Source organism: Stegostoma tigrinum, chromosome 3, assembly GCF_030684315.1.
Source record: "Stegostoma tigrinum isolate sSteTig4 chromosome 3, sSteTig4.hap1, whole genome shotgun sequence".
NCBI lineage: Eukaryota > Metazoa > Chordata > Chondrichthyes > Orectolobiformes > Stegostomatidae > Stegostoma > Stegostoma tigrinum.
The window spans coordinates 107,695,252-107,710,399 of NC_081356.1; the positions used below are offsets into that span (position 1 = coordinate 107,695,252).

Here is a 15,148-nt window from a genome sequence, read left to right on the forward strand (position 1 = left end):
GAAAGTGTTGGAAGAACTCAGATCCAGCAGCATTCATGGTGAGAGAAACATACTCAGTGACTTCTCTTCAGAGCTGAGGATACAGCTGGAAAAGTAATTGGTTTCATGCTGTACAAAAAAGGTGAGTGGGACAAATGAAACTGAAAGGAAAGTTGTGAAAGGTAGAACAAGGGGATCTCAGTGAGGAGGGAGAAAGTTAAGATCAAATGTTAGACTTCCTATGATTACATAGACAAATGCCATGGGAGAAAGTGAGTTGTGTGGGTTGATCGAGAAGTCGACTAGGGCATTATAGAGGCAATAGTGCCTTCAGTGTGCACCAAAGCACACGGCAAACAGCACGCATGCTAAGGGACCATCCAGACACAAATCTTCGGTTGTGGAAAAAAAGGAAAATATGTTGGAAGCACCATTGTGGAAGGTAACATGGAATAGGTAGAAGAAAGAAAGAGTGTCTCTAGTGGAAGGAGGACATAAGGAAGTGCAATTGAGGTAGCCTAGGGAGTGGGTGAGTTGTAAATGAATATTCCTGGCAGGATTATTAATGGAGACAGGAAAGTCATAGAATTGAAATGTCAGAAATGGACCAGGTTAAAGTAAGAGGTGGTAAAAATTGGAATTTAATTTTTCCACTGGAAAAACCCCCAAACATAACTTCACACCCCAGCAGCATTCTCAAGTGTGCCCACTCCATGACATCCTGGTTCACCCTATCACTTCATAATCTCCTAAGGCAACTTCTCATGCAATCACAGGAAATGCATGTTTACCTTTTACCTCTTCCCTCCTCAACATCCAAGGCCCCAAACATTCCTTCCAAACAAAGCAGCAACTCATTTGGATGTCTTTCAACCTAGTTTATTCCATGCACTGCTCACAATGCTGTCTCCTATACACTGAGGTCAAACACAGACTCGGTGATCATTTCATGTAACGATTCTGCTCTGTCCAGGAGCATGACCTTGACCTTCTAGTCACTTGCCTTTCTAACATACCATCTTGCTCTCAAGATCATATTTCTGTCCTATGTCTGTTGCAGTGTTCCAATCAAGCTCAATGAAAGTTGAAGGTGCAGCATCTCATTTTCAGTTCAGGCACATTACAGTTGCTGCATTCAACATTAGAGTTCAATAATTTCAGACAATGAACTGTGTCCTCTTTTTGAATGTTTCCCCGCTGTCACCACACACATGCATACATAATGTCTGGCTTTGCTTTCAGCACAGGTGACCCACTCATTCTAAATTCATTCAGGGAATGACTGAGTCAATGGCTGGGGAGTATTGACTGCTCAAACCTAACTGTAGTGAGATGGTGAGGAGTTGCCTTTTGAACCACTGCAGTCCACTTAGTGTAGGGAGGGAGATGCCAGATTGCCCAGTGACAATGAAGGAACAACGATATATTCTTAAAACATTTTAGTCAGACCCATTTGGAGTGCTTTGTGCAGTTCTGTTTGCCACACTGTAGGAGTGATGTGGAGGCTTTGGAGAGGGTGCAGAAGAGGTTAGCAGAATGTGGCCTGGATTGGAGTGTATTAGCTACAAGGAGAAGTTGCATGAACTTTGATTGCTTCGATAGAGCAGGGGGTGGATGGCAGGGAGTGGGGCTGAGGAGTGACCAGATTGAAGTGTTGCAAAGTTGGGTACAGTATTTGTGGATTGGGAGGTAGGGTGTGAAAATTTGGTGTTTGCAAATATTGATGTTTGTAAAATGCTGGGAGGATGGCATTGCATGATCTCTTTAAAAGGTTTATTTTTTCTGTGCTTGGAGATGTCCTTTAGCAGCTTGAAAGTGTGCAAGTATGGTGAGCACCCAAATTAAAATGTATGTATCAAAATGCCTGTTAGCAGCCAAAGCAGCATTTTTACGACAAGAACAGGTTTTTGAATTTGGTCAATCAATTTCAACCAGGCACTTAAGATACCAAAAATTTGAATCTGATGGTTTTGATAATCTAGGAACAACCTGATTGTAAGAAACTGATGTGTCATTAGGGTGATAAAAGAGGGGGGCAGGTGGACAAAATTTGGAGAACTGCCATCTGCCAGAATTAACAGCTGTCAACTCGAGAGAATCACTGGTTCTCAGACTCCTGTAAATCTTAGGGAAAGCACCATCTAAATATCAAAGGTACCAATGGCACAACTAGTTAATATTCCTGATAGAAGAATTGATGGAGGAGGCACAGAGCATCCCCATGTAAGACAGAGCAAGACATGTAACCTGGCTGTAATTTTGAGACACTAAATTCTATTTTTTTTAAATTTTAGTTTTATAAGCGTAACTTGTATTTATTGGAACAGCATACTATTAGAATCCTGTTGTATTCCGGAATAGTCAGTCGTTAGGAAGAGTTTATTTGGTTTGTGAATAGTTTAGTTAATTTGATCACTGTTAGAATTACTTGTTGATTGTCAGAGTGTCTGAGATTATTTTATTTCACCACTAGAAGTTGCTGAAAAGCAGGGTTACACCCCTTTCCATAATCCTTTTATGGAATATAGGGTGAGGTGCTCCTCTAAGTGTTTCAGTTTTAGGGAGGTTGGGGGGGGGGGGGGGGGGTCAATCTACACTTTTTTCACCGATATATATCAAATTATAAAAGGCATGGACAAAGTGGAAACTTGGAGCCTTTTTCCCAGGATGAAAATATCAAATACCAAGGAGGAGAACGCATAAGTTTAAGATGAGAGGGCACAAGTTTAAAAAAAGGTGTGCAGGGCAAGGTTTTTATGCAGAGGGTATAGGAGTTTGGAACCGACTATAAGAGGAGGAATTGGTAAAAACAGACACGATCGCAATACTTGAGAGACATTTAGACAGACACACCAACAGGCAGGAAATAGATGAATATAAACCACATGCAGGTCGGTAGGATTAGATTAGAACTGCATCATTGCCAAAGGGGCCATTCATACTATCATGACTTGGAAGCAGAACACACGACTAAGTGGCTTGGAACTTGTAGGTGGTAGCATTCCCATGTATCTCCTTTGTTGGAGGAGATGGTAGCGATTGTGCATTTTGAAGGGGCTGTCTAAGGAGCCTTGATGAATTTTTGTCGAGCATCATGTAGGTGATGCACATTGCTGCTGCTGCACATCAGTGGCGGGAGAGAATGCTTGCGGATGATCGTTCAATTTAGCAGGCTTTGTCCTGGATGACATCAAGCTTTCAGTGTTGTTGGAGTTGCACTCATGCATGCAAATAGGGTGCATTCCAACATACTCTTGACTTGTATCTTGTAGATGGTAGAATGGCTTTCAGGAGTTAAGGAGAAAGTTATGTACACACACGGAATGTAAACACTTGTCTCTCCAGTTCCAAAGAAAGGCAATGTTACATGCAAAATATTACATCTGTTTCTCTCTATTCACAGTTGCCACCAGACTGGCTGAGTTTCTGATTTTATTTGAAGTTTTCTGCACATAATGCACTAGAAAACAATGATTATTTTGTGTCTCGGAACGTATCTCCATTTTGTAAAGCAATATTTGAGAACTAATTTTGCAACCCTATCAATTTTTGGTTGACACTTTGGGATACAAAATATGTAATCAGAATATATGGCATGCTAAGTAAAGCAAACTTGGGAGGGTCGGGTAACTTTGGACTGACAGTTCCTAAAACTCTCCAACAAGGGGCTATTCTTACTGCCTGAATTCACTGAAGATTTACATTGATAGATTATGAGGCACAATTTTATTGTATAACGAATGCCTCAAAAACTAGAAGACCCTAGCTTTTCTTGCCGAGCAATTTCAATATTTCTTGGAGCAAGGACATTGCCTGAAAGCCATTAAATCCATTCAACATTCAGAAAATAGCCACTGGCATATACTCACATCAATGACAGCAGCAGTACTGGAAAGTGATAATCCTTCCAAATCAGCTGCTAATCTTGAAGCCATTACTGGTTTAGGGAGGGCAACTGGTGTTGACACATCAGAAACTGTAAGACAGCAAGATAAAGTCTCAATTAGAAATGCAGAAAGGCATATCATTATTTCCTGACCAAGAAAAAGACAGTTAAACAACATTCATATTAAATGCTGCAGACGGCCTAAAGTTCATATTTCATTTTTGCTCTACCTTTTGTCAATAGGTTAAATTAAATGTCAAAACACAAAATGAAAATTTCAAATCTTACTGAAGTCACCGCTATTGAACCACAAAATTACAAAATGGAATAAACATTTCTATAACTGCCCACCCCAGTCTCCATTCCATCGATTCTACCTGGTTAAGTCAGAGTGATCCAAAAACCTCAATTTCTATGGTAATCAACTGTTTAATAAAATGCCCAGTTTTAACACTTCTTTGCATGTTTTAGTATCCACACTTACGGTCAACCAAATCGAGTAATGAAACTTCCTGTTTGGCAGGAGCCTTAACCACCGATACTTCTTTATTCTTTTCTTTCTGTTGAACAGATAAATTTTCTTATCAACCCAAAATATTACTTAATTTGAGAAAACAATGCAAAATAAAGCAAATGTAAAATAAACAAATCTAAACAGTGTCAAAAGATACTTAGGAATACATTACTCAAAAAATTAATTTCAAAAGCATTTCTGTCATCCAAAACAAAGACTAAAATTGCAGTATCAACATTACCTCAACACTCAACTTTTTTTTAGTGTATCCATAACATTAATAAATGTGCAGTATAATATCAGATCAAGATTGAGCAGATCAGACAGCATTTGTTTTTCTGTAATTCTTAAAAATTAAGACTGCAATTCAGTGTTGGATTAAAAAGTGAACAATTGACTACACTAAGAAGAATCTACCATTTTAAAGAAAGTAATGCAGCAATTTAATAAGGAAAATCAAAACATGTTCTTGGTTACTGCTACATATGTTAGAGGAATTGTTGGCAGACTCTGTTAGAAACATGCACTTCAATCTCTGGAGTTTCAGCTTGAAGCAATTCCAGGCTGATGACATGACAGTCACTTTTTACTGATGCCATAAGAGATCCCAAGAAAAATTAGTTTGGACAGTCTCAATATAGTTTTAAGAGGAGCAAGGTCTGCAGCAAAAAGGAAACAGTCCATCATTTAGCAATCTCAGGTTAGCTTTGTGAGAAATTGAAATGTCACACTAGCGCTTCAGGAAAATTCTTCTGAAGTTGAGTTTAAGGCACAACACTGGGGCAAGTGACAAAAATCTTGTTCTGCATACAACATAAGATGCACCTGACCCGAAAGTACTTGATGCAAGCTCTTCAGCACTGACTTATTTCATTTTTAGCATCAAAGTTCACTGCTTTATGATTGAGTAGCTTACTTTTAAAGGTCAAATGAAAGCTTACATTAGATAGGGAAACCGAAGATTCCTCAGTACTTTAAACCATTTATATATTAAAATGGACATCCACAACAAAGCTCAGATCACACTAATATTGCAAGGAACGTTGACTGTTTCCTGGCCACAATTCCTCTTCTGAAACAACTCAATGAGGTTATGGTATCAGAAAAAGGTTGACTATTATTCTCATTGTACACTTTATCCTCTTCTCTCCTACAACTATTGGAGTCCTTATAAAGGATGGGTTCAAAGCTCAAAAGCATCTTTGATACTTTACACCTCCACTGATGTCTAACCCCATTCTGCATGCATGCACAAAGGTATTGATAGTAGTGACAAGCTGCTGAATTCTGGATGGCTTGACAGCCGAATCAAGTCCTGCTTTCATTCAACATGTGTTTACTTTCAGTCAATCACTGGTTGGCTATCAAGAAAACCATGAATGGAACTTCCAGCTCTTAATCCAAAGATGCCAAATTCAAATTGCTGCATTTCCATTGCTACTGTGCAAGGTGGCTTGATTTATATGATTTAGCTACTCTCTGGGTTAAACATTTAACACAATGGAAAGACCCATTGTGACTCTGAAAATTCATGTGGTCATACTCTACTTGTAAACTCACCCAGTTAAGAGCTAGGTTATTGACAACAACCAAAAAAAACAGCAGCAAATTCTGTCATTGGGTGGAATACAACTTAAATAAAAGTCCTGGCCATATTGGAAGAATATTACAACTTACTAAATTGCTCAGTTTTATGGGCCTTGTACAATTTAGGAAAATGCCCTCAGGAATGACATTGTCAAAAATAGGGGAATAATTTATTTGGCATTCTTCCTATCTTGGTTGGATTCCCAGAAACTGCTACAAGAGTGAAGGATGGAAAGAACTGGAGTGGTGACAAATAAATACAATGATTGATTGTAAATATGCAAGTGCAACATTGGCACTGACGTTAGATGGATTCCAATTTCACACAGAAAAATATCCTTCAGAGGACTGTATCAAACACCATCTGAAGCAGTCACTAATGGTGATATCAGGGCAGATAAAGAGGTAAATTTTAAATAGCATCTTGAAGAGGACAGAAAACTAGAAACAGAGAGACTAAGGAGGCAATACCAGAGTCTTGTTCCTTGGCAGCAGAAGGCTCAGCTGGCAATTGTACAGCAATTTGAATGAGTGATACTTAAGTGGCCAGTAGTGGTGGGCAGAGATAAACTGGGATTACAGACAGAGTGTCACAAGGCCATGAAGGCTGCTGGAAACAAGAATAAGAATCTTATGATGGACTGTGTGAATGGGAGTCAGTGTAAAATAGGATGTGAGCAGCAGGTTTGGGTGAGGGCAAGGTTTTGTAATTTGGAAAATGCAAGGGTGACCAGGAGAGCAGTTGAATAGTCAAAACCAGGAGGTAACAAAAGCATTAAACAGTGTTTCAGCAGATGAGCTGAGACAGATGTAAGATTGTTAATGTTCAATAATTTTGACTTGATCAAGTGGTGAATTAAATTGTACTTGGTTTGACTGGAGTTAGTTCCTGCAAAGAAAATTAGCAATGTGACTCCAGTCAAAAGTAAGGTTTATTGATTTGTGCTCAACTACGCTAAGCATAAACACATGGAGGGAATTAAACACAAGGGTGAGAATTTTTAATCTAACAACAGGGGAAATGTGCAAGTGGGACTTGGTGCAGAATATGATACTGAATGTGAAGTTGTTGATAAGCTTTGGTTACAGAAGGTGGAGAACGGGAAATTTACCAGAGGGCAATTGAATTGCTGAGTCTCAGTAATGGCAAAAGCATGGAAACTGCTTTCAGTAACAAATGCACACAATACTGTGCCATTGGAAGTTAGGGGTGTTCTGGAGAGGACATGGGGTCAGGTGCAATACAATTATTAAACTAATAGAAGGTATCCTGACCATATTTATGGAATCTCACCTCATTTAAGCTCATCATGTTGCCGTAAGCAAGTTATTGATGTGGAAATGAAGGGATCCAAGACTAAAACCACAGGTGTGCTCCAGAAGGTAACTGTGTTCAAATGGGAAGAGAAGTTGGAACTGGAGCTGTCCAGATGACAAATGGATCATAATTTTATTCCAGGATTAAGGAGTGCCACTGAGATGGATAACAGTGAAAGAAGAATAGGATCTTTGACAGCTTTAAAGACTGTAGAGAGACTGAGGGGTGACAACCAATTATGGTCACAGTTATGGAATATTGGCCAATATTCTTCTGGCATCGTAACAGTTTCATAGTACACACTGTTATTAATGTGAATTGTGAAGTAATTTGCAGCAAGCAAGAAATTGCCTGTCAACTTCCTTTGAGATTTGCACTATTCAGGGAAAGCTCACAGAAATGGTGGCTCCTCAGTCACTGAGTTTCCTGATTTGGTGCAACTGCTAATTGAGTCCACAGCTAGAGGTTCAAGTTGCAACTCAACAATGCAAACTACTTAACCTTTCTATTCAGGAAAGGAAAATGTTAAAGTCTACAGTCTTAAATTTTTAATGGCTTCTTTGATTTTCTTCACTTTTCCTTACTCCTTTAGTCAGATCTCTCCCTTGCCCAGTCTCTATCCTTTTCTTAAAATGCTAAACTTGTGTCAAATCACCCTGTCCTCTGTTTCCATCTCAATCTTTGTACCATATTTGTCAAAGGGGTAGACTAGGGAATCTGTCAGTCACTTCCAGCTGTTTGGGCAAAGAAAGACAGAATATTTGATGGTTGAAAGCAAAGTATATAAAGGTAACATTCCACAAGACAGCTCTCTTCAGTAAAACCGGAGCTACACTATTTATGCCTTTAATCTATTAAAATTCAAGGCACATAATCCTTCACTAGGGCAAACATTTCGTTACAAATATGGCATGGAACTTTTAAGAGAAATATATGAAAAGAGAACAAAGTATTCTTCAATTTTTTGAGAATTGCAATTACATTGAGTTCACTTTTGACACAATTATGGATTTTAATAGACCACTCTGAAAATGATGGAACCTTAATAAGCTACCCAATATTCTTGAAAGTTTTAAGTTAGGTGGAAGATTATGAGAGATGTCAATGCATTCAGATATCTGATAATCACTTAAATGCAATCTTACTGCTAAATAAATGAAATTGACAGAGGCAAAATTTTGAAGGTTAAAAGAAGCAAAAACCGCAAAGTCTTGAATACAGACTCTAAAACTGACACACTTTCAGTCAAGTACTCAAGCAACTTGAAACATGAAAATGAAACAAAAGCCATGAATTAATTTCCGATTAACATATGAATTACATGTTTCTCATATAAACACTCAAAACAAAATTCACAGGTCAATCCAGGAAAAGTTTAAAATATGACAAAACAATTTTGAAAATAATCTGCTTTATTCACTCCTAGGAATAAATCATACCATACGTTGAGTCTTAATCCATATACATTTTTTCTGAAGGAGGGTCTAGGCCCGAAACATCAGCCTTCCTGCTCGGCTTGCGGTGTTCATCCAGCTCTACACCTTGTTATCTCAGATGATTCTCCAGCATCTATAGTTCCTACTATCTCAGAAACAGTTCGGTACGACCTCCACTTCTCTCAGACTGGAGGCCACTCCCAGTGTCCAGTTTTGTTATTTGCAGCTGCTGGTCAAGGATTGCATCAGGGAGCCAACACGCACCAGATCCTAGCCTACCCACTGCAGCCACCACCCGACATGAAAAACTCACTCCTCCTGGTCTGCAGGACCTCTCCTGTCTGCTGACCAACAGGATACTGGCCATCACCTAGCTCTGCAAGCTCTTCCCAGGCTGGCAAGGAGATGGCTTGGAAGCCCATTGTGTTCACTTCAATGTAGCAGCCTTAAATGAGGAGAGCACCCAGCAGAACAATGCAGGGTAGCTGCAAAGGGTAAAGCAAGAGAGGTTCCTTAGGAAGGTAACTTTTTTTGTTTTACATTCTTAAATTTATTTTACTTCAACAGCTACTTACAGTGCTGGCTAATACGAAAATACACTTACAGAGTAGGAATTTAACCGTTCAAAGTAATGTTTTTCAGCTTGGAGACTATTTCAATTTTCTTTTTCTGCTAAGGAAGGTCACAGAGAACCTAACCAATGCTTCATTTAAAATTTGAAGACTGCAACCTAAAAGGTATGCAACCAGAATTTTAATTAAATTCTCTGTAGTTTACAGGGTTATGTGGATAGGGTGGGGGTGGGGTGGGTGCCTGGTTGTGGGTGTGATGCTCTTCAGAGTGTCGGTGTACAGTCGATGGACTGAACGGCCTGTTTCTGCACTGTGGGGATTTTACGATTAATTTTGGAAGGGGACACGCTAGGATGAAGTTAGGGTTCCAAGAGCTGAATGTGCTCAAACTTGGCTTGTATTCCCAGAGGTCTGCAGTTCAGATGTGATTTAATCAAGATGCATTTCAATGATACAGCAATGCTTTACAGTTGCTATACAGAAGCTTTATCTTCTGGTTAAAGAATTCAAAACGAAGGGAAACACTCGAAGTTAGATTTAAAATTAAAATGAGGAATGAGTAACTTCTTCAATAAAGTGCTGTGGACATTTGGAATTCCTCCCTTCCCCAAAAGTAAGAGGCAAAGGATGCTGGCTAATATGAAAATTTGATGAAGGAGGTCAGATTATTTTATGAATTGAAACAACCTTCAATAAAATCGATAGAAATATTCGTACTTGTACTGCAATATTCACGACTTGATGTCATAAAGTACTTCACAGCCTATTAAATATTTTCTGAATTATAGTGTCTGTTGGAGTGTCAGAAATGCAGCCATTTTTCACATAGGATCCCACAAATAGCAATGCAATTACCACTTTTGCAATCTGATTTATTGGCGTTAGATATCAAGAGGGACCTCACCATCTGATTGCCATGGCAGGACCTTCTATGAGATTTAAAATGGGATCTTCTATGCCCAGCTTGAAGGGCAGGCAAGGCTTCCAGTACCAGTTCTTCTGACCAGGGTGCTTTTCTAAAACAAAATCATAAGGAGCAGACACTTCAGCCCACCACGTCTATGTTCACCAACAAACACCAAACTACAATAGTGCCATTTCACTGAACTTGGTCCATAGTCTACTCTACCTGGCATTTTGAGCACTAATCCAGATGCTAAATGTTGCAACAGCACCTGTGTCTCCATCACCCTCTCAGGCAGCATCCTCTGGTGAAAAAAATTTCAGATCTCCTTTAAGCCAATTACTCCTCACCTTAAACATATCAAAGACCAGATGGCACATCTGCAATACGGAGAAGATTCTCACGATCCCTCAATTTTCTACACCTCAAATCAGATCCTCCTTCAGCCTTCTCTGCTCCAGACAAAAAAACAAACACAGCCTCTCCAATCTCTCATGACAGATTTTTCATCCCAGGCAGCAGTGCCTCCACACCCTTTCAAGTGAAATCATATCCTTCTGATACTGAGGCCACCAAACCTGCAATGAGTATTCCATCTGTGGCCTAATCAATGTCTTACAAAGTCGCAACTAGAATTCCTTGTGTGACGATACAATGCCTTTAAGAGGCGTATTTTGCCTTTTTTTAAGAAAAACGAAGGAAGGTGGAGAGAGACGTGTTGAGCTTAAACCCAATGAAGTAAACAGCCTCGGATGCGTCAGGTTTTCATTTAGAATAATAGAAGCAGCATGAAGGGATGGGGTCAAGCTTCAAAGAACCAGGATTTTAAGTTTTAGCTTTCAGTATTTGCTGGGGTCTAATAGCTGGATATGAAAGATCTGATTTCTTTCTCTGGTCCAGCTAAAAGCTGGGGTTCTCTACCTGCTGCTAGAATTGCACGTGTGACAATCTGTTTCACTGAATTTGCCTTTGCCAAAGGGGTGTTTATTGGATGGTGCTACATTGGAACAGTTAATTATTAATATATATTATTATGTTAAGCAATTTTTTAGAGTTACAGTTAAGCCTATACTTTTGTTTCCATTTTGTCTGTATTTTAACTGCAGTGTAAAATGTTTCCATTTTGCTTCAAGTCGAGTAGTTTGACCAACTGGTTGCATCTGGAACACATACTGTATACTTAACTTTAAAATAAGGAAAAGGATCTAGGCTATCTTAAATATAACGTAAGGAGGTTCAGTTTGGTCTCTAACTCTTGCGCCTATATTGCATGCGCCACCTAACGAAGGCAAGCATCCCACATGCTTCTTTGCCACCTTGTCTACTTGTGCTGATAACTCTGGGATCTATGGACTTGTACACCAAGGTTCCTTCATTCTTCAGTACTCCGTAGGGACCTACAATTTATGTTGTTGCTATTTCCCTTATTTAACCTCCCAAAATATATCACCACACACTTATCAGGAGTAAATACCATCTGCCATTGCTCTGCCCAATTTACCAGCTGATCAATATCAGACTCTAGCCTGAAACCCTCCTCCTCACTATCAACACCACCAACAATTTTTGGTGTCACCTGCAAACTTGCTAATTGTATATTCTACATTCAGATCCAAATCATTAGTGTACATTAACAGCAAGGCTTCCTGCACTGATCCCTATGGTACACTGCTGGTCACAGGCTTCCAATTATAAAGACAACCTTCCATCCTCACACTGTATTTTTAAGCCAATTTTGGATCCAGTTTGTCATGGATCCCATGGGCACTTACATTTTGAACCAGCTTTCCATGTGGAACCTTGTCAAAGGCCTCAGTGAAGTCCATGTAAACCACATCAAATTCATTACCCTTATCAATATATTTCAGTACATGTTCAAAAGCCTTAATTGAATTAGTCAGACAGGATCTTCATCTAACAAATGTTGACTATCCATGGTCAATTCCTGCCTAAGTATTGATTAGTCCTGCCCTTCAGTTTTTCCCCCAATAATTTCTGTACCACTGACAGACTAACTGGCCTAATTATGTGGCCGATCCCTGTTGCCCTTTTTAACAAAGGAACCTCATTAGCTATCCTACACACACCTGACAGTTCACCTCAAGCCAGCGAAGTAATAAATATTCCGCCAGGGCCCCAGCAATCTCCTCCCTTGCCTTCTGTAGCAACATCTCATCAGGCCCTGGGAAATTATGCACCTTTATGTCCACTAAAACATCTAATACCTATTCCATGTTAAGATAAGCATGTCTAGAAACTCACCATCCCAACTGAAATCCCTGGCTATGATGTCTGCCTCCAGTGGGAATATGGAGGAGAAATATTCATTAAGATTTCACCCACATCCTCTGGGTTGATGCACAGTTTGCCCCTTTGGTCTATAAAAGGCGCAGGCTTTTTCTGGTAATCCTCTTACTCTTAAAAGTACTTTGAGATTTTCCTTAAATCTGTTTGAGGGCTACCTCTGGATCAAACACTATATTTTTGGTTTGCATGTGTTCCTTTTTCATGGGTTCTCACTAAGTATTCTATTAAAGTGATTCAGTCACAATACCTTTGTTTTTATGTTGACGTACAGGATCTACCTTGGACTCTGAAATGCAGAATTAGACGAATTCATCAATATCCTCAATTATCAACATTCAATTAGACTCCAAGCCCCAGGTGTCAACATCACATGATTTCATTTTTCTGATTTATAAAAACTAGGGCTGAAATTAAATAGAATAGTCTTAAACCAGGGATTTACAAGAATGGCTGCATGTTTTGACAGCAAGGAATTTGATATCGAAGCTGAACTGGAGCCTTGGCAGGTGTTCACAAGTGAGGTGGATTGGTTTGTGGACGAGGGTCCAAATATCAATGACAATTTCCACCAAGGGCCAAGAAATTGATTGCCAGTTAGCTGAACAGCTTTGACAGTGAACAAGGTAGAGAGAAATAAGTCAGGCCAGAAGAGAAACCAGATCTGGAGGAGCCAAGCACAGAGTTCTTTGCAGCAAGCCACTTTGAGCCAAAAGAAAACCAACATATTCCTTCAGCAGATGCTGCAAGTTACAACTTTGAAATTGATTAATCAGAGACTTGCGTAAGTGAAAAATACACACTGTGCCTCATACAAATGAGTGGAAGCGTTCAGAAGAAAGGCTGAGGATAAACGTTTCAATCAGCCACAACCAACCCTACAGGTCTTGTGAACAAAGGCTTTGAAACCACGTTCCCTCTGCCCGTGAGTTTTATTCCCTTGTTTGTCTGAACGTGCATAAGGACAAGCTTATAAAGGGTTTAGAGTTATCTAATTTAGTTTAGCTGTGACATCTTCTTCAGTGCAGAAATCGGGTCTGTGTTCATCATCAACCTCGGTCTGAAAATTAGGTAGTTTGGGGCTTTTGCATGTCTGTTTGAACAAAATTCCAATTTCTGCAACAAATCCAGGAATAACAGGGCTTCATTTCCGGTGTGGCTCCACAATACACATGGAAAATATTCACAGAAACCACAGTATTTTAAATTATCATAAGACAGCAAGCTTAAGTTAGGAAGAAAAATTATGTTGGGGGCGGGGGGAGGGGGGGTTAATAACGTGTACATTTCTGCACAAAGAAAAAGCTGCAATCCAAAAACAGCCTTCCGTAAATTGATGCGGTCACAGTGAACACGTTTCTATTGCATGCATAAAAAATTGGAAACCTTAATCAGACAGTTACTGTTCTTTCTGCCTGATCCTCACTCCCCTTGCAGCACTCTTCTTCTCCAACACCCTACCCCACTCCTGAAGCGCTTTTCTTCACTCCCGCTCCCCTGTGAAGCGCCTTTCTTTGCTCTCCAACCCTGCTTCCCTTAGCAATGGTCATCTTCCCCCTCCATTCCCCTCACAGCATCTTTCCTCTCCAAACCCCCAGTTCCCTTCTTCTCCCTCTTGGACTCTACAAACAGTTTCCCTCTGGGTTAGGGCACAAATTCACAACTTCAGATGCGAGTGGTGTTTCTACGGGCCATAGCTGAATTAGAATGAAGTTGAGGTACCAATTCTGTCACAATTAAATGGCATGATTAAACAGGCACAAAGAGATGAATGGCTTACTTCTGGTCCTATGATGCATTCATTTTCTCATTCTCAGCAGCAAGGATTGTCATTGTGCAAGTTACATTTCACAGATGATTTTATAACAATTCTCTTCATTTAATGGATCATTAATCCACATTACGTGAAAAGGAGTAGAATTTGTAAATTTAACAAAAACTAATTCTGAGTTTAAAAAATTCTCAGACATATAGGCATACTCTACCTGTGAGACATAAATACCTCATGTTTGTATGTTTCCAATGCATTTGTCTAAAATGTCAGATATAACAATTTCCATGAATTTGGATAATAAAAGTTCCATTATAAAAGAAAAATGCATGACAATCCAGTCACCAACTACCCAGATCCTCCTGTGACAGACAGACAAATTAACCGTCACAGAAAAGGCTTAATAACAGAAACAAATAACGAAGTTAAAACCATATCCGATCAAATATTCCTGAATCTGAGATTCATCCTAGTAATAGAGATGGAACCCAGATAAATGCATTTTTGTGGCACAAAGCAGGAGATTGAGAATTTCTTAGCTTAATGCATAATTCATAGCCTCAGCCTGCAAACTGTGTAAAATGAAAATTTCACACCACAGCACGAGCAATGGAGCTGCTGAGAAGGTAAATGAAATCGTATTTTACTGTGCAAATTTTATTTCTTACTCTGCCCACATTTATACACAATCATTGACAAACCAAATGCATTGACAGATCTCCCACTGATACCATTTTGTTCACACTTAAAAACAAATCGGGCAGAAAAATATAGACAATTTGTTTCTTTATATTTAAGAAGTGGATCAGTTATTTTTTCAACTCAGTGTCTACATTAGATTTATCCAAGAATCCAACTTGTTCTATTTTTTTCTCAC

The 15,148-nt window shown here is 39.4% G+C and overlaps 1 protein-coding gene across 4 annotated transcripts in view; it reads right to left on the minus strand.

Annotated features, from left to right (window-relative positions):
- The window catches only part of ap3b1a (adaptor related protein complex 3 subunit beta 1a), a 308,383-nt gene that overhangs the window by 94,997 nt on the left and 198,238 nt on the right, over positions 1–15,148 (minus strand). For all 4 annotated transcript variants that reach the window (XR_007247173.2, XM_048527277.2, XM_048527276.2 and 1 more), the window contains exons 21-22: positions 4,350–4,425; positions 3,849–3,955 (exon numbers count right to left, since the gene is read on the minus strand). Coding sequence is in view for 3 of the 4 variants with exons in the window: in XM_048527277.2 (XP_048383234.1) it covers positions 3,849–3,955; positions 4,350–4,425 (183 nt within the window). In the remaining variant the exon portion in view is untranslated. The remainder of the gene's footprint in view (positions 1–3,848; positions 3,956–4,349; positions 4,426–15,148) is intronic.